The sequence below is a fragment of the Rattus rattus genome, chromosome 2, assembly GCF_011064425.1.
Source record: "Rattus rattus isolate New Zealand chromosome 2, Rrattus_CSIRO_v1, whole genome shotgun sequence".
NCBI classification, from domain to species: Eukaryota; Metazoa; Chordata; class Mammalia; order Rodentia; family Muridae; genus Rattus; species Rattus rattus.
This window is the reverse complement of record NC_046155.1, coordinates 69,263,736-69,284,298: the sequence shown is the minus strand read 5'-3', so window position 1 is coordinate 69,284,298 and position 20,563 is coordinate 69,263,736. Positions and strand designations below refer to the sequence as shown.

Here is a 20,563-nt window from a genome sequence, read left to right as displayed (position 1 = left end):
AACCACTAAGTCATCTCTTCAGCCCCGCCACTACTGAACTCCAAAGCTCATCCCCTTTGCCGAGACAAGGTGGCACATGCCTTAAGTCCTAGCTATTTGGGGGGCTGAAGCTGAGACAGGAGGATTGCTTGAGTCCAGGACTCCTGGGCTATAGTGCTCTATGTTGATCAGGTGATCACAATAAGTTCCGCATCAATATGGTGACCTCCTTGGGAACAGGGCATTCCAAGTGGCCAAAGGAGGGATGAATTGATCAGGTTAGAAAGTTCATCCCCTTTGAAAAACAAGCATCTTATAGGAAGTTATTCCACAAAACACACTACAGAAAATTGAAAGAAAATTTAAATACAAATATAAAAGTAAATAGACTCGCATCACTGTACAGATATGAACTGATCATAGCTTTATTTAGAATAAAAAGCCTGAAACACACCCAGTGATCTCAATAGAGGATGAAATGCCAGTCATAGGGGTGAAATAATACACTGATTATTACCAAAAAAGAAATACAAAATACTCTGTTGGGGTATAAAGAAAAATGAAGCTTTATTCAAAGAAATACTGAAAATAAATGTTTTACAAATTGCAATCAAGCACTTAAAGTATAATTTGGTAATGAATTCTCAGAAACTATATAATACATTCTGCTGTTGGCCAATGCAAAGTGTACTTTAAACTAGTATTTTACATATGCTCAACCCTCAATCATCTTACCATTCATTGATTATAATGATTCAACAGTTTCTTATGTAGTATCTCAGAAAAAAACTTCCAAATACAAAACATTCATGCCAGCAAGGAAAATGTAAAGACACATGTATATTACGGCAGGACTCTGCAGGCTGTATGCAGATGGATCTGTTTCTCCTTAGAAATCTCCCACACAGTCAAACTTTAACAAAGAGATGCCTCTCGCTCTCACTCTTGTGTCACGCAGCCACCTGCAGGTTTCTAGGTGTCACTCCACTATGCATCAACTGAAATATATAATACATATTCAAAAAAATGTCTTTTAGGAGACAGACAAGCCGAATCTGCCCGTCCTAAGCAGAGTTTCACAAGAGCCCCGTCTGCAGATGGCTCCCCAGAGTTCCTACTCTCAGAAGGACAAGATGGTCTTGTTGATGATCTCCACTGACTCCCGGATCTCATCCTCCTTGATCACAAGTGGAGGGGCAAGCCGGATGATATCACCATGGGTTGGCTTGGCCAGAAGCCCGTTATCTCGGAGTCGCAGGCACACCTTCCAAGCGTCACAATCTACAAGAAAATGGTCACAGTATAAACCCAGAGACTAGTATGAACCCCCTGTCAAAGGCACGGCCAGCACAGCCTCACCAGAGTGTCCCCAGTGTCAGGAAAAGAAGCTCTAAGTCGCTGCTTTACTCGAGGCTGCCTTACTGGCTTCTTGGCACGTACATAACTAGGTTAGAATGGCATGTTTAGACTACTACAGGCAGAACACCCTTGTCTGCAGTGCTTGGGGCCAGAAAGGCTCCTTCCAGACTCAGGAATGTTGGCATATACAGAAGGAGAGGATGTATTTCAGAAAAGGAGCCTACGTAAACATGAAACTCATATTTCACACTGGCACAGCCTAAAGGTGATTTCACACAAGATTCTTAGAGCACCTACGTTTTGGTTATGACCTGGCCCCCTGGGGTCAAGTAAGGGATTTTCCTCTGGTGTGAGGGTGTAAGTCAAAACCTTTCAGTTTTGGGAATGCTTCAACCGCTCAGATTAGAAATGCCTAACATGCAACCATGGGGAACTAATGTGAAAGGACTTGGGTAGGAGACACAAAATGAAATGAGGGAATAAGCCAGTCCCCAAATCCTAGGAGCCCTGCACGCTGCTGAGATGGCCCTAGGAGCCCTGCACACTGCTGAGATGGCCCTAGGAGCCCTGCACACTGCTGAGATGGCCCTAGGAGCCCTGCACACTGCTGAGATGGCCCTAGGAGCCCTGCACACTGCAGAGATGGCCCTAGGAGCCCTGCACACTGCAGAGATGGCCCTAGGAGCCCTGCACACTGCTGAGATGGCCCCAGGAGCCCTGCACACTGCCGAGATGGACATGCCTCCTGAGCATGCACAACTAAGCATCACCACCCAGCAGCAGTTCACAACCACTGAGTACTGCCCAACCCTTCAGTCAGATACTTGCGGTTCCTTTCTCAAAGCTCCTCTGCTCGAGTCACTGCTTTAAAGGAAGGGCTAACCTAAGAAGACCCAGCAGGATGCCCTGGAGGGTGATAAGTGATGTCAGGCACACAATGAAACCCTGAGCTCCCTTCCTTGTTATCAACATCAAAGTGATTCCCTTTATCCCTACTGCTGCTTTTACAACCTCTGCAGGATGTACGAAGTCTTCAAGTGAGGGGGAAAGATTAACAGAAAACAGCCAAACAGCCAGGAATTGCAAAGAGCTGTCTAACTAAGAGAGGCAGAAAATAAAAATGTCTGCAAAGAATAAACGCTTGGTCAAATGAGTGAACATGCCTTCCTGCTGGAAAGCTCTACATTTAAGATAGCATTAATACAATCAGGTCAGACTTTGCCTAAATGGCTTGGCCAACGGTCTGATCAACTGTTAGGGCACTGCCTTGCCCCCGGCGCCTGTGAAAGGGCCCTCAGCAGTGTGCTGTGGGTACTACCTTTGGTTTCTCGGATGACGATGGCATTTAGCAGCCCTTTCCCTCTCACAGCAGTCACAACATCAGACGGCAGCTTCATGAGCTCCTTTCTCAAGATGGCGCCCATCTTGTCTGCGTTGTCAGCAAGGTGCTCTTCTTCTAAAACCTGTTTTTTTAAGAAATTATACCAATGAGTATCCTAGAGCAACCCATGTAAGGCTCAAGCCAAATGCCCGTGTGATGGGCCAGCGACTGGATGATGTCATCTGCATATACTTTTCATTTCCAGGCCTGTATTAATTTCTCCTTAAACAGATACAACCTCATAGCCTTACTTTAGTCACAAATCCATTGTCAATCAGTCTTCATGGCAAACTAAAGATTAAAATTTGCTTAATGCAACTTAAATACACTGTTGTTATCTGAACACCTAAATGGACTGAGTATAATCTAGCTTTAAACTGGAAGAGAATTGCCTTCCCCCCACCAACACATTACTATGCCTTACATCTACTTCCTGGTTTCAAACTTGGGATTGTCCTGCCTCTCAGCTTCCCTAGTGCTGGGATTACAGGAGTGTACCACCAGTCCTGACTTCATTTCTGTCTATGAGGTACTAAGGAATCAAACCCAGAACCTTACTCCTTCACTGAACTAAACCACCAGCCCTCAAATCTGCCATCTGAAGAAACAAAAGGGAAGAAGGGTCAGTGGTCACCTGTAATCCTAGCACTTGGGCAGCTAAGGCAGGAGGATTTCCAGCTGTCTAGCTTGGGCTACATGGTAAATTCTAGGCCAGTGTGAACTATAATGAAACCTTGACTCACGTATAACACACAGACAAACAAGGAAAAAACAAATCTTGTCATTAAACCAAAGGGGCATAGTAGGTGGTCAGTAGCCAGGTGACAGACTACAAACTCAAGAAACCCAGGAGTCCAGTCTATTAGGCAAGGCAAAAAGTTACCTTACTGTCTGAGAATGCCTTGCCCCTAAAACCTTCTCTCTAACACTTGGCAAACTTATTAAACATACTATGCCAGGACTTAAATTAAAAATAACTTCAACACTACTTAATGTAGCTATCATTCAGCCATATCCGTTTTCACCTCAAGAGCCGCAATAGCAATTCGGCAGCCTAGTGGGTTGCCGCCATACGTGGAGCCGTGCTCGCCTGGTTTAATGGTCAGCATTATGTCATCATCACACAGCACTGCAGACACCTGAAAGACAGAAACTTCATGTTGCTCCTCGTTTTCTCAGCACACCAGGGACACAGATACCTCTATAATGCTGGTACTAAAACTCTGTAAGGCTTCAACCAGGGGTTTACATCTGTCTCCTGACTCTCAATCGTAACCCAAGACAAAGCATTACAAATGCAGTAAACACAATTCAGTGGCACAAAACAATACAAGTGCACATTTAGAACTAAAAGAAAAAAACGTTTTTATTATCATTTTTGGCACAAGCATGTCTGTGCACCACTTGTTTGCAGTGTCTATGCAAGCCAGAAGAGGGTGTTGGATCTCCTGGAACTGGGGTACAGATGGTTATGAGCTGCTATGTGGGAGTTGGGAACTGAACCCAGGTCCTCTTGAAGAGCAGCCAGTACTCTTAACCACTGAACCATCTCTGCAGCCAAAGCAAAGCTGTTTTTGCAATGAGATAATTTACAGTCCTTTCCAAAATACTCTTGCTTATAAAGCACACTTGGTCATTGACTGCAAGAAGACAATTTAGTCTACTCAGCAGGAACATCTATCCTTCAAAGCCCTTTTATCCCACATCAATTACTGGCTCTGGATGCAAACTCCCCAAAAAACAAAATGCCCCCATCTGTGTGTTCCTTGTACAGGTTTTGGACAACTAGTGATGGCAGTTTCTGAAAAGTGGGAGTAGAAACTTCTGAGAGGAAATGCTTCTGTCCAAATCAAATGCCACAGTGCATCCCAAGGCACACATTCCACTTGGTCAACACTAACCCAGTGGACCACCCAGTGGATCTCTAAAATGTTCCAGGTGGCCTATATCACACGTGGCCAAATCAAACCACCTAAAAGGCATCCCAGTCACAGTCAGCAGAGGAGAAAATAGAAATCAGGGCATTGAACTTACGGGATATAAGCCACCAGAAAGGGCCTTCCCAAGAAGAACTATGTCAGGTCTGACATTCTCATGATCCACAGCTAGCCATCGACCAGTTCTAGCCAATCCTGTCTGTATTTCATCAGCAATAAACAGGACCTGAGAGAGACAACAGGCGGCACAACTGTCATTCTCATGCATCGATGAAACAAAGACAATCCACCATTTCAATCTTCCCACTAAGAGTCATTCTGACACACCCCGTGATCTACAAAGATGTTTTCTGTACCCACACAATTCAATGGTATCCTATGAAACCCTGAAGCCGATACCTCCCAGAGGCCCATGTGTCAGTGTTCTGCATGGCAGAATGGCACGTATGCAAACGTGAAGAGTTTGCAGAGCTTTAATGACTTTCATTACACTCTAAGGACAAATTCACATAATTAATGCATATACGATTATCAAATGTTTTCTGTAATTCTCAATAGTGAGCAAAATATACTGTTAGCTGTGGTGGAAGAAAGAGGAGAAGAGCTGTAACTTCTGGAGCAAAGGGACACAAGACAGGGCTTGAGAGGAAACAAAAGAGTGCAAGCCTCCTGGAGGAGAGGAGGGGATCACAGCAAGAGCCTGAGGGCTGCAGCCACAGAGGCCCACAGGACAGAATCTCTCTAGTGTTATCAACACTGAAAAATTAGCATGTTCCTCAGAGGGTGCAAGCATTAGCATGTTCCTCAGAGGGTGCAAGCATTAGCGTGTTCCTCAAGCCTTGGAATCCATCATCTAGCCTGTCAGCAGGGTCCAAACAAGTGCAGGCGAGCCTGTCCTCACTGCAAAGTGAGTGGGACAACCTGGTGCCGGGTGCAGAGTTCTCGAACTCCCGTCAGGTATCCTGGATCTGGAACGATAACACCCGCTTCACCCTGGATGGGCTCCACCATGAAAGCAGCAACATTTGGATCCTGAAGAGCACGCTACAAAAGAAACAGGAGTTTTAATAGCTTCTCTCTATCTGTTTGGCAACTGAAATCCTGTTGAGAATTAATTATGAGGGATGGGAGAGACGGCTTAGCAGTCTGGAATACTTGCTGCTTTCCCAGAGGTCTGCGTTTGACTCCCAGCACCCACATGGTGCATGCATACAGGTATGCAAAACACTCAAAGTAAACAAATAAATCTAAAAAAACAAAGAGGGCGGAGAGAGATGATGATGATGAAGCCAGGCACAGTGGTTCACGCCTGTAATTCCAGGACTACTGCATGCTGGGTTACCAGACATACACAATTATGCCAGATTCCCCCTACATTTGCTGACACATAGATGCATTATTGTATGTAAAACCTAGGTCAGGAGCTGGAGAGAAGGCTCAGCAGCTAAGAACACATCAGCGGGCCCAGGTCCCATTCTCAGCACCCATAAGGGCTCACAATTACCATTCAGTGCTGTTCCAGGGGATCCTGCCCTTTCTGGCCTCTGTCACTACTACATGCATATGATTATCTGCATGCAGGCAAACACTCACACCATCAAAACAAACAAACAACTCAGTGGCCTGTTAAGGCCATCTTATAACTGCTTGTTTATACAAGAGTCCTCAGCAGCAGAACAATTGCCTAGAATCTACAAGGCCCTGGGTTCTTTCCCTAGCACCACATATAAAGTACTACAATTTACAAATCTTTTTTTTTGAAAATTTATTTATTTTTATATGAGTACACTATAGACATCCGCAGACACACCAGAAGAGGGCATCAGATCCCATTACAGATGGTTGTGGGCCACCATGTGGTTGCTGGGATTTGAACTCAGGACTTCTGGAAGAGCAGTCAGTGGTCTTAACCGCTGAGCCATCTCTCCAGCCCCAATTTACAAGTCTTAAAAACTTATTATCTAGGCCAGTAGTGATATTACGTGTCTTTAATCTCGACATTTGGGAGGCAGAACCATGCAGAGCTCTATGAGTTCAAGACCAGCCTGGTATACATGCTGTGTTCCAGGCCAGTCAAAGGCTTCAAAATGGGAAGAAAAAGAGAAAAGGCAGGAAGGTAGGAAAAGAAAGAAAGCATAGAGGAAAACATAGACTCTCTCAAAAGACAGAGAGAAAGAGAGAGAGAGAGAGAGAGAGAGAGAGAGAGAGAGAGAGAGATTACCTAGTAGTTGAGTAGATAATACTCAAGTACTTATAATCAGAACTGGTTCGCTGGCCTAAGTACTAGATGACAAATGCAGATTTCCCTGGGTTGGAAACTAACTACCCAGTACTGAGAATACAACTCAGATATCATCTTATCTTAAGAATTTTCATAGGGGATAGAGTGATGGCTCAGTGGTTAAGAGCATTAACTGCTCTTCCAGAGGTCCTGAGTTCAAATCCTAGCAACCACTTGGTGGCTCACAACTATCCGTAATGAGATCTGATGCCCTCTTCTAGTGTGTGTGAAGAGAGCTATAGTGTACTTATAAAATAAATAAATAAATAAATAAATAAATAAATAAACAAATAAATAAATATATCTTTTAAAAAAAAAGAATATTCACAGACTCATATAATTTTGTTTTAAAGAGTTAGGGGTCAAGCCCAGGACCTCTCACACGCTGTTATACCTCTGAGCGACCTCCCCTCCCCCTTTTTTTAACTGTGCCTGAGTGTTTGCCTCCTATGTAAGCATGCATCTGTACAAGCATGTCTGTTGCCCAAGGGACCCGTGTTAGATCCACTAAACTAGCATCCAGGAGGTTGTAAGCTACCGCATAGGTGCAAGGAACTGAGCAGAGTCCTCTGCAACAGCAGTATGTGATCTTCCCACTGAGACATCTCTCCAACCCCCTCTTTAAAGTATTTCTAATTCACATATTGAACAGGTAATAATTAATTCAAAATGATCTCCAGTTGCTATGGGCCAAGTGCCACAGCCACCCACAGCCACCCTGAGGTACCGACCTCTAGCGCAGGCAGATCGTTATATGGGATGGTTTCAAAGCCTGGCATGAAGGGTCCAAAGCCATCATAACTGGTCGGATCTGTGGAACTGGAGACTGCAGACAGCGTCCGACCCCAAAAGTTTCCAACTGTAAGGAAAGACAAACAATGATTATTCCAAAGAAACCCACAAGTACTACCCTACAAAGGCTTTGGGAAGCCTGACTAAAAAGCCAAATCTTTCCAGTACTTTCTTTACAGCACTTTCCTCAGACCCATTCCAACTGAAGCCCAACAACTGAAGCATTCAAAGCCAGGTTCCTAGACAAAGAAGGCAATCTTTACAACAGGAGGGTGAGAAAAAGCATCCAGCATAGACAGTAGCAGTTCCCTTTTGATAACCCAATACTGCAAGCTACCTACTCAACAGAATGCATTTCCAAATTCACTTACAGAAAAGATGCTCAGACAATCCAACACCTTCCACGCTTTCTTCCTTGACATTATAATCCTCTACAGCACTAAATGAAACAGACATTTGCCCTTCTGTTTTTCTATTAATAAATGTGGCCAGGAGCCAAGCAGGTCAAAGAGAACTCCAGGAGAGGGGATAGACAGGTAATTAGCCTGGGAGATGCTGTCCTCAGAGCTTTTCCTAATGGAAAGCAAACATTTGAACGCCAACCAGCAAAGCCAACAACTACTTCATCGCAGATGGGGTTAAACTCAGCCATGAACACGGTAGTAGCTATCGAGAATGGGAACTCATCGCACTAAGATGTTGACACCACCTACGCCAGCAGCAACTCAATTACTCTTGCAAAAGCCTCTGTCACCCATCTTTTCTCATCCACATACAATAAAAAGCACTGATGAAAGCAGAAGCTAAGCGTCCCACTGTCCCTGGTCTCAGGGATCAGTCGGTAGCTCACCCTGCAGGGATGTAGTCTATGCTGTCATTCCAGCCTGTCAATAGGATGTAAAAATATCTTTACACCCTTCGCTAGTATGAGAAAGACTGGGCAATCTATAAAAGAAACCATGTTTTGTTTATAATAACCAGCCAGGATACCCACAACTAAAACACATGATTTTAAAAGGGTAATGTACAGGAAGTAACTTACAGTAACATTCAGTGACTCCTAATGAAGCCAAAGCCACACCCTTTCTAAAAGTTTCAGAAAAGGGGAACCTTTCCTATTTCTCCTTTTCTGTCTCTTCAATGCTGACAAGAGCCTAACTATACTTTCTCTGATGTGTTAGGCTTTTCCATGCTTTGGTACAGCTCTCCTATCTGCCGCCCAGATGCTCACTGACCATGTGTCTGACCTGCATGCCAGCTCAACACAAACACCAGTGTTTCCTGTGTTCCTCTGCTCCATCCCTCCTCTGGGCAGCTGCAGGATTTACAGCGTGTCTACCCTATGTCCTTGAGCTTTAAAAACAAAATGCTAAGCTATAGAATCATAGCAACATTCCTGCAGATCATAATTTGTCGCCTCAAATACCAATTGCTTCTGACCATAACTTTATTATGCTATAGGATTTATAATTTAACTGTATGTATTCCCCAGACAAAACAAGAATGGATTCTGACCACTAATTCAATACATACTCTTTTTAACTAAAATCGAAACTTTAAAGTCAGAACCTACCACTTGAATATTCCACAAAAATTATCAAAGTCAGATTACACCATCCCAATAAAGTGTACATCTCCTTAACAAGAGCTCAAAATGCATTCCTTCTCAAGGATTCTCAGAAGTGTATGTAACAAGGGCAGCTTCAGGCTTCCTGTTCCTTGCAGCTTCTAAGAATACAGCGCAAGGGCACATTCACTATCAGGACTAAAATCCTGGCCACAAGTCAAGCATGGTGGCACAGACCTTTAGTCCCAGCACGTGAGGGGCGGTAGCTGGCAGATCTCGGTGAGTTTGAGGTCAGTCTGGTCTACATAGTGAGTTCCTGGAAAGCCAGGACTACATAATAAAAGCCTGACTCAAAAAACAAGAAAAAATGTTGGCCACAAATATTCAATGATACTGTGCTATCTAGGAAACACAAAGCCTTCAAAAGTTAGCAATAAATTAATTAATTAATTAATTAATTAATGAGAAAACAGGTATGAAGAAAATCTGGTAAAATGTGACATTAAGTCAAATAGCCACTTAGTTTAAGAAGGGAGCACTAAGGAGTCAAGGCAAATTCTCGAGCTAGGGATGTGGCTATGGAGTAGAGCCCAGACTGGCCTCCACCAGCTCTTAGACTCATCCCACAGCATCACAAAAGGAAAATCTCATTCATGAAGAAATAACTTAGAAATCTAAAAGGAATTCCCTCATCAGCCTTTATAAAACACTCCATAAATAATGTTTCACGTAAATGACATCATCAACGCTGTAACAATTAAACTCACATACCAGCAAAAACGATCTTTGCTTTGTATTTCTGGATGCCTTTCACAGTGTAGCCCCAACGGCGAGCAAGCTTACACGCAGTCTCTCCGGCCTCCACTCCTGTCAAGGAGAACACTCAGATTTGACTAACGTAAACTATCAAAGACATAAGCTTAGCGTGTGAATCCCAGTGACTTGAGACACTAAGGTGGGAAGATTGAAATTCAAGGCCCACCTAGGTGAAATGGTGAGATGCTCAACAAATACAAATGAAGAAACAAACATCGGATTGTTGGGAACTTAGCGAAATGGCGATGTGTTACCTGTATTCATAGGAAGAACTTTGTTGTAGTTGAAAAGCTTGGTGATGTACTCCTCATATTCACCAAGGACATTGTTATAGAAAGCCCGAGATGTTAATGTCAGCTTGTCCACCTGACTCTTCATGGCCTCTATGATCTTTGGGTGGCAGTGTCCTTGGCTGACAGCACCATAAGCACTCAGGAAGTCGAAGTACTGCCTGCCTTCCACATCCCACATATAAATGCCTGAAGTAGAGGGAGGGAAAAGAATGACAGTCTCTGTATGCCACAAGACCCCAAAATGAGGACTGATTTCTTAAGCCCTCTAAACACTGATACTTGATACTCTACTTATTCCTATGCTTAAAATGGTTTGGTGCAAGCCTACTGACTTTGATTTAGAAAGAAATAGTAAAGCTATATTTTATCTGACTACCTCTTACACGTCATTTAATAGAATAGTATAAAAAGACTGTAACTCTGTTATAAATTGGGGGGAATAAACACGTAGAAATATACGCAATAGTGAAAGCATGAAAGCCAATGCGACGCTCCACCGCTTCCACCCCAAGCATCTAGTCTAACAGTGCAGAAGTTCACTGAGAGACATAAGCTTTGGTGCTGGTTAATCTCAGTGTGTGATGTGATTTTTATTTGCAAGCTTTTTATACTATGTGTATTTAAAAAGAAAGGAAGGAAGGAGGAAGGAAGGGAGGGAGGGAGGGAGGGAGGAGGAGGGAGGGAGGGAGGGGAGGAGGGAGGTTGTAACCTCTTTACCAATTTTAATCTCAGGAGCCAAAACTTTGCGTTAACAAAGAAATTACATAAAACAGCCAAAGCTCTTGTATAGTTTAGACTACACCCGAGCATAGAACAGGGGTATTTTCAAACCATATACCTGATAAGGACTCAGTATCCAGAGCACGATGATAAACAACAATAAAAGCCACTAAACATGGTGGCACACAGCTGTAATCCCACCACTGAGGGGACAGAGGAAGGAAGATCAGGAGTTCAAGGCCCACTTGGATTAAGGAAGACTGTTTTTAAAATGGGCAAATGACTTACTAGCACTTTCTTCAAGGACATACAGATGCTAATATGAACGTGCAAAGATGTACAACCCATCACCAGCCACGAGAAACATGCAAATCCAAACAAGGAGCCGCCATTTCATACTCGTGTGCTTATAATTTTAAAAGAAAAGACAACGGGGCAAAGAGAAACGGTTTGGAACTCGCATACATTGCTAGTGGACAGATAAAATGGTACACCTATGGCTGGGTGTGGTGTGAAGACCTGGAATTCCAGCACTTAGGCAGCTGATGTTGGATGAGTGCAAGAGCAGCTGAATTACATAGTAAGAGCCTGTCTCTCTACCAATACCAAAAATCAAACAAAAACAGTACAGCTGATCTGAAAAAAGTCAGTAATCCTGAGCTGGGGAGATGGCTCAGTGAGTAGGCACAGCATGAGGACCTGAGTTTGAAAAAAATCTAGGCATGGCCACACGTCCCTGTTACCCTGGCCTTAGGTGCAGAGACAGGCAGATCCCAGAACTTCACAGGCCAGCTAACCTAGCCAAAATGGTGTGCTTCATGTTCCCAGAGAAACCCTGTCTCAGGGTTAAAGCAGAACCTGATAAAGTCAGACACCCAACTTCCTCTTTCACTTCTGCTCAGGCATGGGACACGGACATGGACGCACACATTCGCGTGCGTGTGTGTGCGTGCGTGTGTGTACGTGCGTGTGCGCGCGCGCACACACACACACACACACACACACCATACAGGTATTTTTATTTGGTTTTAAAGGTTGGCGGTTCCCCTAACTAGCAAATCACAGAGTTACCACATGACCCATCAATTCCACTCCAGAGATTAATTCAGGCAGTGCCAAACTTTAAGAAACACTGGCTTACAGGGCTGAAATACTTAAGATGGAAAGAGTGTTACAATAAAGAAATATTGGCCCAGGGAAGGAGAAAGAGGAGGAGGAGGAAGAAGGAGAAGAAGAGAAGGAGAAGGGGGGTGAAAGAAGGAGGAGGAATATGAGGAGAAGAGGAAGAAGACAAGGGGGATGAGAAAGAGGAGGAAGAAGGAAGAGGAGAGGAAGAAGAGAAAGGGGGAGGGGAAGAGAAGACCTACTGCTCCGGTTGACCTACAGACAACTGAACCAACAAGAATGAATGTCTAAGGTTCCTCTTTAACTAAGGACACAAAAGAAAGCTGGATTCCTGCTGTGCTTCTGTTAGCTTCCTGGTCCTGATAATTACCTGTGTATAAAAGATAAAGCTCCTGGGGACTCTAAGAGGAGTCACACTAGGCATCTAGAAGTAAAGAGCTAGAAAACAGGATGTACATGGGGCCAGGGGGGCAGAGGGAACCCAACAAAGAAAAGCCTCAGCTATCTGGGGGAAGAGGAAAGAAACATTTTAATATCATCATAACATTTTTATTATTAGAGTTATAAATAAAATAAAAACTAATTTAAAATAAATTAGTTTAATGTTAAAATAAAAACTAGTTTTAAAAGACTGTCAGTGATGTCACATTCCTATTTCCTCTGCATTTCCCATCTAAGGCTCCCACGGCAGACTAATGGGCACAGGTGCCTTAGTCACTTAGAAAAGCTCAAAGGAGCCCTATCTGCAACAGACATTCAATGAGGCTTGGACATGAGAAATACAAAACAACTAATTCTGATAATGCATTTCAAACGAATGTGGGGGTGGATTAATCCAAAACATACCTTTTCCTCTCTCTAGGGCTACAGGTAAAGGATGGTAATTGTGTGCACCATATTTAGATTCCCGTTCAAAAATGTACTCAGAGGATGGTGGGCCTTGCTCTGTCTTCTTCGTTGCAACAGACGTGGCAGAGGCGACTGAGGTGTGGAGTCCTCGACGCAGAGCGGCAACAGTCTGCAGACTTGCTAGTTTGGAAAGCATTGTGTGGGTCCTTCAGGAATGGAAGTGCAGAGAGACCTGTCCAAAGTAAGGAGAAGGTGCTGAGAGTGGGAACCTTTCCAGTCAACTCGTGTCTGCTCATTAAGTAACTGCCGAGCTTCCGCACAGTCGGGATCCAGCCTTATCCTACCAGACGTGCAGGGTTCAGGGCAGATATCAGAGGCAGGGCGCCAAGTCAGATGCCACAGCTGCATGCTTGCTGGTCATGTGAGTCATAGGGTAGAAAGCAGGGGCTATGAACCATTTTGTACTTTTTTTAAGCCCAGGGTGGTCTTTTAACTCTAGGACCACAAGCAGCACCTGCCTTATCCTCTCTCAGCCCTCAGGATCCCCACCTCTATTCCTTATTTTGTATTTTCAATCATTCTGGTATGTACATAGTGATATTAAACAATTAATGACAAATGTCATTTTAACCTAGATGAGGTAATCCCAGGATTTAGGAGGCAGAGGAAAGATGATCAACATAAGTTCCAGTCTAGCCTGGCCTACATAATAAGTTCCAGACCAACCTGGGCTACAAGTAGCCTCTATCTCAAAATAGAAAGAAGGCAGGAGGCAGGTAGAGAGAGAGAGCTAGAGAGATGGCTCGGTGATTAAAAGGATTTGCTCCTTTTGCAGAAGACCTGGGTTCATATGTCAGCACCCACATGATGACTCCCAACTGTCTGTAACTCCAGGGCATCCAACACCCTCTTCTGACCTCTACAGGCACCAGACACCCACGAGGTGTGCATATATACATGCAGGCAAACATTTAGTACACAAAAATAAAATACAATTTATATATATATATATATATATATATATATATATACATATATATATGAAAAAGTAACTTTTAGAGACTGTAAAGAGTTTAACACCCAAACTATGCAAGGAGATCTGTCATTTAGTACAGATATCTAAAACGTAAGTCAAACTCCGCATAAACAAAGGTAAAACGACTTGCTTCGCACTTTGTTAAGAGTCTTGAGATATTACAGCAAATATAACAAGTGACTCAGAAGGAATCTATTTTGGTAGGATGGCTATTTCTATAACCCAGCCACCTCCCCTGCCACACAACACATTAAAAAGGGATCAAAGGGGTTGGGATTTAGCTCAGTGGTAGAGCGCTTGCCTGCAAGCGCAAGGCCCTGGGTTGGGTCCCCAGCTCAAAAAAAAAAAAAAAAGGGGGGGATCAAAAAAATCAACTGTTTAAAGGGGGGAAAAGCAACAATTGGGACCAGGAGAACACAGAGAGATGAACGGCTAGGTGGGGTAGAAGCAATCCCGAGGCACTTGCTCTGTTTACAGCTAAGTGGGGATATGAAATCCTGGGCACATGGGTGTTTACTCGAACTATTTATACTTCAGGATCGAGCCAGTCCTAAAACCGTAACGGTGCTCCCCGACTTCTGTGTGCACAGCTCACCGTGAGATCAAAGTGAGATCTACAACAAGTAAAAGCACATACAGGAATCCTGTCTGCAAACAGAGGAGGAAAGCATTCTAGGTAGATTCTAGTCTAGGAGGAAGTTACCAAAGGCCAGGCACCCTTGGAGTATCTATAGCTACTCATTTCTTTCAAAGACAAAGAGCTAATTCATGTTTCAGCAGAATTTTCCAACAAGTCAAACCATGCATAATCTTCACACTCTTGACTGCGATGCCAGATCAGCCAGGCATGGGACTTGGCTAACTTCTCTTTCAACTTGGCTCTCACTCCACACTCCAATCCAGTGAGGTTCAGGAATTTGCAATCACTAATCAGATCCCACAACCCTGTCTTGCTTGCCAAAAACTTGCCACTATTCTTCCTTCCCACGGTCCTGACCAGAGTACAGATTTAAAACTCAAGATCTAGAGACTATCTTGAGGGGGTCCAAATGGTTCCTAAAATAAAAGACACAACTATATACTTCCCTAAGGAAAAGGTCTGTTATTTCCGCAGTATTTTTCTCTCAAACTAACAAAAGCAAAGCGAGAATCGCTAGACTGGAAATGGCAGCTGACAAAAATGTTTAACTGTGCTACAAAGAACCAGTTCCCCTCACCACCATTAAGTCTGAGATACCAACTTATCATTTCTTTCTAGGCTGTTTACAAGCTACACAGTCGATCCTATCTGAACCACTGAAAACTGGCATTAACTTCTGCCTGGCGAATATGCCTAAAATGTGCTTTCTCAGATGCTCCTTAGTGGATGCACCTAGATATACACAAGCAAAACACTCATACGCAAAAAAGCAAATCTTTTAAAGTTAGGTTCAGTTTTTATGTTTTTTATTTATTTATTTATTTATTTATTTATTTATTTATTTATTTATTATATATAAGTACACTGTCACTGTCCTCAGACACACCAGGAGAGGACATCAGATCTCACTACAGATGGTTGTGAGCCACCATGTGATTGCTGGGATTTGAACTCAGGACCTCTGGAAGAGCAGTCAGTGCTCTTAACCACTGAGCCATCTCTCTAGCCCTAAACAAATCTTTAAAATAAGTTTCTATTGATATAGCAAGGCGTTTTAGGACATGTCTAACTAAGAAAATAAAATAAGATTTTAAATATATATATGTATGTATATATATGTATGTATATGACATTCAACTACGAAAAAGAGTATTAGGGAAAACTGTTAAGGAGAGAAACAGAAAAGTCACTGTGGCTGTATTTAACTATTCTCTACTTTCTACAATGACCATAAATTGTACTCATGGTCAACACTGAAAATGAACTTGGACCTGGGTCTGAGTTGGTTGACAGAGACCAGACAACAAGCAAAGTCAAATTAAAAGAAAGGACCAGGTAAGCTTTGCGAAAACAATGTGCTGTAAAGAGAAGTGCTGCCAGGAAGTGCAGCCTTGGGTCCCCCAGGTCACCTGCTCATAGGGAAAGGCTCAAACTTTAAAATAAAAGCTACTCTCATACTTTGTGTGCCAACAAAGCCTGCAGCTGTGATTTTTTTTCCCCAAGAGACAAAAAAAAAAACAAAAAAAAAAAAAAAAAAACAAAACTGGTTATTGAAAAAAATCCTAAAAATGCTTTTAACGGTGTAGTTTTACAGGTTGCAATAAGACAGCAAGTGACTGTAGATGTGGGTTGGGGGGATTAGGGAGCTGTAAACCCAGCATTGGGGGGAGGGTGGGCTGAGACACGAGGGTTTCCAGTCCAAGGCTACATTCAGCTGACTCAAAACAAAATAAAGACTGCAAAGATTATCTAAACTGGCTTATCTCAATTTACACAGAGTTACCTCCTCAGCTTGAATCTATCTATTTATCCCCTCAATTTCATATAGAATGATGATAATCAGTAACATAACAGAACCATTCAAAACCTGAGTAATATTCTCAGGTTCTCTGGATATTTAACCTAACTGGGAAAGGCCACAAGTTTCACAAACCATGACATACCAGAATCCAGTGCACACATTTCTATTAAAGAGCCTCTGTGTTCAAGCTACTGAGCTTGGTACCGTATGAGAAATATTAGAACAAAATTAAAGAGGGCTTTAAAACGGCCACCAACAACCTTCTCTTTCAAAGGAGCTCGGGAAATGGTAGAGGTATTATAGAAAATCCACGGTGTTTCACAATCCAGATTTAAATTCAGTCTGTGGCTCTGCCGAATGTGCCACTCTTCCTGAGCTTTGATGAGGACAAGGCCATTCACGGTGTCTTGAGGAGTCCATGTTAAAGCCCTGGGTTTAGCACAAAGGAGCTATTCATTGCGTTCTCTTCTGCTCGAAGTTCATAGGAACACTAGCCAAGTTCTACAGCTTAAAAAAAAAAAAAACAAAAACACTGGCAGGGTTCTTGTTCAAACTGGATTATTTTTCACTAAAACAATAAAAATGAAGTCCTGGGGGACTAAGGATCAGTTGGTAAGTTCTTGCCTAATATATGAAGCCTTGGGATCCATCTTCAGCACCAAATAAGCTAGAGAAGCAGAGGCAGAAGGATCAGGAGTACAAAACCATCCTTGGATACACAAGAGGTTAGAGGTTGTCAAGCATGCTGATATCTGCCTTTAATTCCAGCACTCTGAAGGCAAAGTCAGATGGATCTCTAGGGGTTTGAGGCCAACCTGGTCCTACATAGTGAGTTCCAGCTCAGCTAGGGCTATAAAGTAAGACCTTGCCTTAATATTAAAATAAAATAAACAGCAAGACAAGTTTCAGTCAGACAAGAAAATTACCTACTTACGAGATTACCATTAACTACTGACTTTCTTCTGTGAATAAAGACTATGCAAATAATATATTTTTTCTACCTTCTCCCTTTGAATTTACCATGCAAGTCCTTCCTAAACACTCTCAGAACGCTGCAGACTTTTATCACAGATCCTAACACTTCAGACACTTGTTTTTAAGCAATCCGCACTGTGAAACTTAAGCTTGTTAAAAGGAGTAATCAACCACATCTCAAAAATCGCCTCCCCTGGGTACCCGCCTTCTGCTGGCATTCTCTTGCCTGGCAAGAGAACAAGATCCTTACTGAACACACAATTCCTGAAAGAGGCGAGGTGGCAACCAGACAAGCCAGGTCATGAGGCCACCTATCCTGCATCAAAGTAACTCCGTTCTGAGAGACTGCCTCTCTGTCCTCCTGTGCAAGCTCATCTTTTCATCAAGGGCTCAGAGTTGAGGACAACTCTGTGTGCAAAGTGAGTCTGGGACAGCTGGGGCTACCCAGAGAAACCCTGTCTCAAGAAACCAAAAAAGACAAGTAGAATAGTTAGACGGATGGATGGATGGATGGATGGATGGATGGATGGATGGATGGATGGGTGGGTGGATGGATGGGTGGATGGATGGATGGGTGGATGGGTAGATAGGTGGGTAGATAGAATGATGTGTTGTCAAACACATTTTATTATTTATATTTACTATTTATCTACTATTTATATTTAGCAGATATAGGGGCCTAAAAATGAAAAATGGCAGGCCAAGCACTTTGAACACCTAATGTTTCATTTCAGGCCACCATTGTTCCTTCCCCATCGGCCCACAGGATTATTTCCACAGTACAGTTCCCATTAAGGGCTGCATTTGGAAGAATTTGTTTAGCCTGCCTTATTAAATAACACTTTCCCAAATTACTCTAAAAGAATCGTCAGTGTAAAGTCATCCAAAAGCCATTGAAAATACTCAGCTTGAGAAGTAAATTTGGTTTGGCTATTGTTAAATATTTACTTTTCTGAGGTAACCATTCACAAATACAGCCCTTATTTTTTGAAGTTCTGTCAACATAAGCTTTGTTTTATGTAACCAATATTCTGGCTAAAATTCACCTCAAGTGCGTCACTGGCAAACAACTAAAGTAACACTACTGGGAAAGGATTGGACCAACTACACCACACCCTCTGCACACCTCCAAATCACTGCCCATTCATTACTATTTTTTGAAGTATAGAGTTTTTGGCTCATCCTCAAGACCTCAGCAAAGTGCATAAAATACATCAATTAACCATAATAAAAGCAGACTATGGAAGGCAAATATATGAGAGCGGGGGGGGGGACGCCTTTAAAAATATGTACTAATTAAAGATTTAGGGACTGGAAAGATGGCTCAGCAGTTAAGATCACCCACATTCTTCTTGCAGAAGACCAGAGTTTGGTTCCCAACGTCCACATTACCCGTGGCACAACTATCAAGAGTGGCTCTGGGGATACTGGATCCCTCTGGCCTCGGATGGCACATTCATTCATGATCACACACACACAATCTAAAGTACGTTACAGGGCACATAAAATTAATTTACCTACAGACACTGACAATCTGAATGAGAAGAAAATTTAGAGTGGAGAACCGGAGGTTATTCAATTGGAAAAGCCACTTCATTCCAAAATCACTCCTTGTCCCTTAATATATCTTGACACATCTACAAGGTAAATGTACTCCCAGGCATACTGTAGGCCTGAGGCAAGATTTGCTGGCAGCCAGAGCTCCCCACAATTAGGCTGGAATTTACTGAGGTTCAGCATAGCATGCTAGAGGCCTAAGGAGGGCTGTGGGCCAATCCCTAGCCACCATCTCATCATAATGTGCACGTCACTTCCTCAATCCTCTTATTTGGTTTAGGACTGGAGAGAAGTAAGAATTGGGGAGGGATGGGCATGATATGCCACGAGATGTAGAAGCTGCCCAAGGAACTCGGACTGGGTCCGCATCAGCGCCCCCTCCCGGTGACGTGGTCACAAGTTCACAGCTCTGTCCCCAGGGATCGGGTGCCCAAGGATCGGATCCCCCACAGCCAAGCTGCTCCGCGCTTGGCTCCCGCGCTCGCAACGCCGCCTTCTCAAAGCCGAGGCCTCCAAGGCCCTATCCACATAGCCGAGTCTCCCGAGCCGTGCCTGGCAGGCGGCCGTTCCACATCTCCGGCCTCTCGTTCCCCGCCCCTCCTCTAGCCGAACCCGCCCCACCCCGAGCATGCACCGCACCCTAGACCCGGAGATCCCAGCATTGCCCCGGTGGAGACTCCGGAACACCGAGAGAGTCCGGGTAGCTCCGGCCCAGCCCCGGCGCTCACGTAGTACCTGACAGCGTCCGCTAAGCAACACTGACTGTACTTCAGCCACGAAGCCCGATGTGGCAGCCCGGCGCGTCAGACTGTTTAAGACGACGTGTCTGTCCCGCCCCCGCCCGTTCTCTCAGTTCATTGGCTATGGCGGAGGGCCGCACACCAATCACAAGAGGCTCACCCTCGCCCCACCCACCCGGCCTTGATCCTCGGGGAGCCAAGATCTGCTGCCTTCCCCAAGTGCGCAGTCTGCTTTTGTGCCTGCTGAGCTTGAGCTCTGGGCTGAACTTGGAGTAGTCCCCTTTCTTTTACAGGAAGGGAAACGGGGGCCCGAAGAACCTCTCACTGCGTTTCTCTAACCAAGGGACCCTCCAAAGCCTTTCCTGAAAGAGCCTCTTGGGAGCAAATATTATATCTTAAATGCTGAAACCACATGACCTTGAACCCTCACGTACCAAAATGGCAAAACAGCTTACTGATGCTTCTAATATCATCTCTGCGGCTGTAAACGCTGCCCAGATGTTAGTAACTGTTGTTATTAGTGGTTGGAAATGACAGCTACACAGTACAGACTTGCCTGCACTTCCTCCACAACCATGATTAAAACTCAAAACCCGAAAAGGATATTGCAGGATAAACAGAATCAGAAGGCACTTAAGAATCATTTTGTCTATAACACTCATAATAAGTCATAAAACATGCAGAGAATAGAAGAGTTAATCTAGTCCAGTGCCAA

At 43.7% G+C, this 20,563-nt stretch overlaps 1 protein-coding gene across 1 annotated transcript; it reads right to left on the bottom strand.

The window, feature by feature from the left end:
* Positions 1-380: 380 nt before the first annotated feature.
* Positions 381-19,939, bottom strand: Oat (ornithine aminotransferase). The gene is made up of 10 exons (XM_032892420.1): positions 19,844-19,939; positions 13,097-13,331; positions 10,367-10,591; positions 10,068-10,163; positions 7,669-7,796; positions 5,578-5,700; positions 4,754-4,882; positions 3,745-3,858; positions 2,657-2,801; positions 381-1,260 (listed from the first exon to the last, which is right to left on the bottom strand). Exons 2-10 carry the CDS (start codon positions 13,293-13,295, stop codon positions 1,100-1,102), a joined length of 1,320 nt encoding a protein of 439 aa, XP_032748311.1. The 5' UTR covers positions 13,296-13,331; positions 19,844-19,939; the 3' UTR covers positions 381-1,099.
* Positions 19,940-20,563: the final 624 nt, after the last annotated feature.

Coding starts and splice junctions, on each gene's coding strand:
- Oat (XM_032892420.1), bottom strand. CDS start 13,295: ATGCTTTCCAAACTAGCAAGTCTGCAGACTGTTGCCGCTCTGCGTCGA. Junction 3,859..4,753: donor TTTCTGGTGGCTTATATCCC/GTAAGTTCAATG, acceptor TCTGTCTTTCAG/GTGTCTGCAGTGCTGTGTGA. Junction 2,802..3,744: donor TTGCTATTGCGGCTCTTGAG/GTGAAAACGGAT, acceptor TTAAAAAAACAG/GTTTTAGAAGAAGAGCACCT.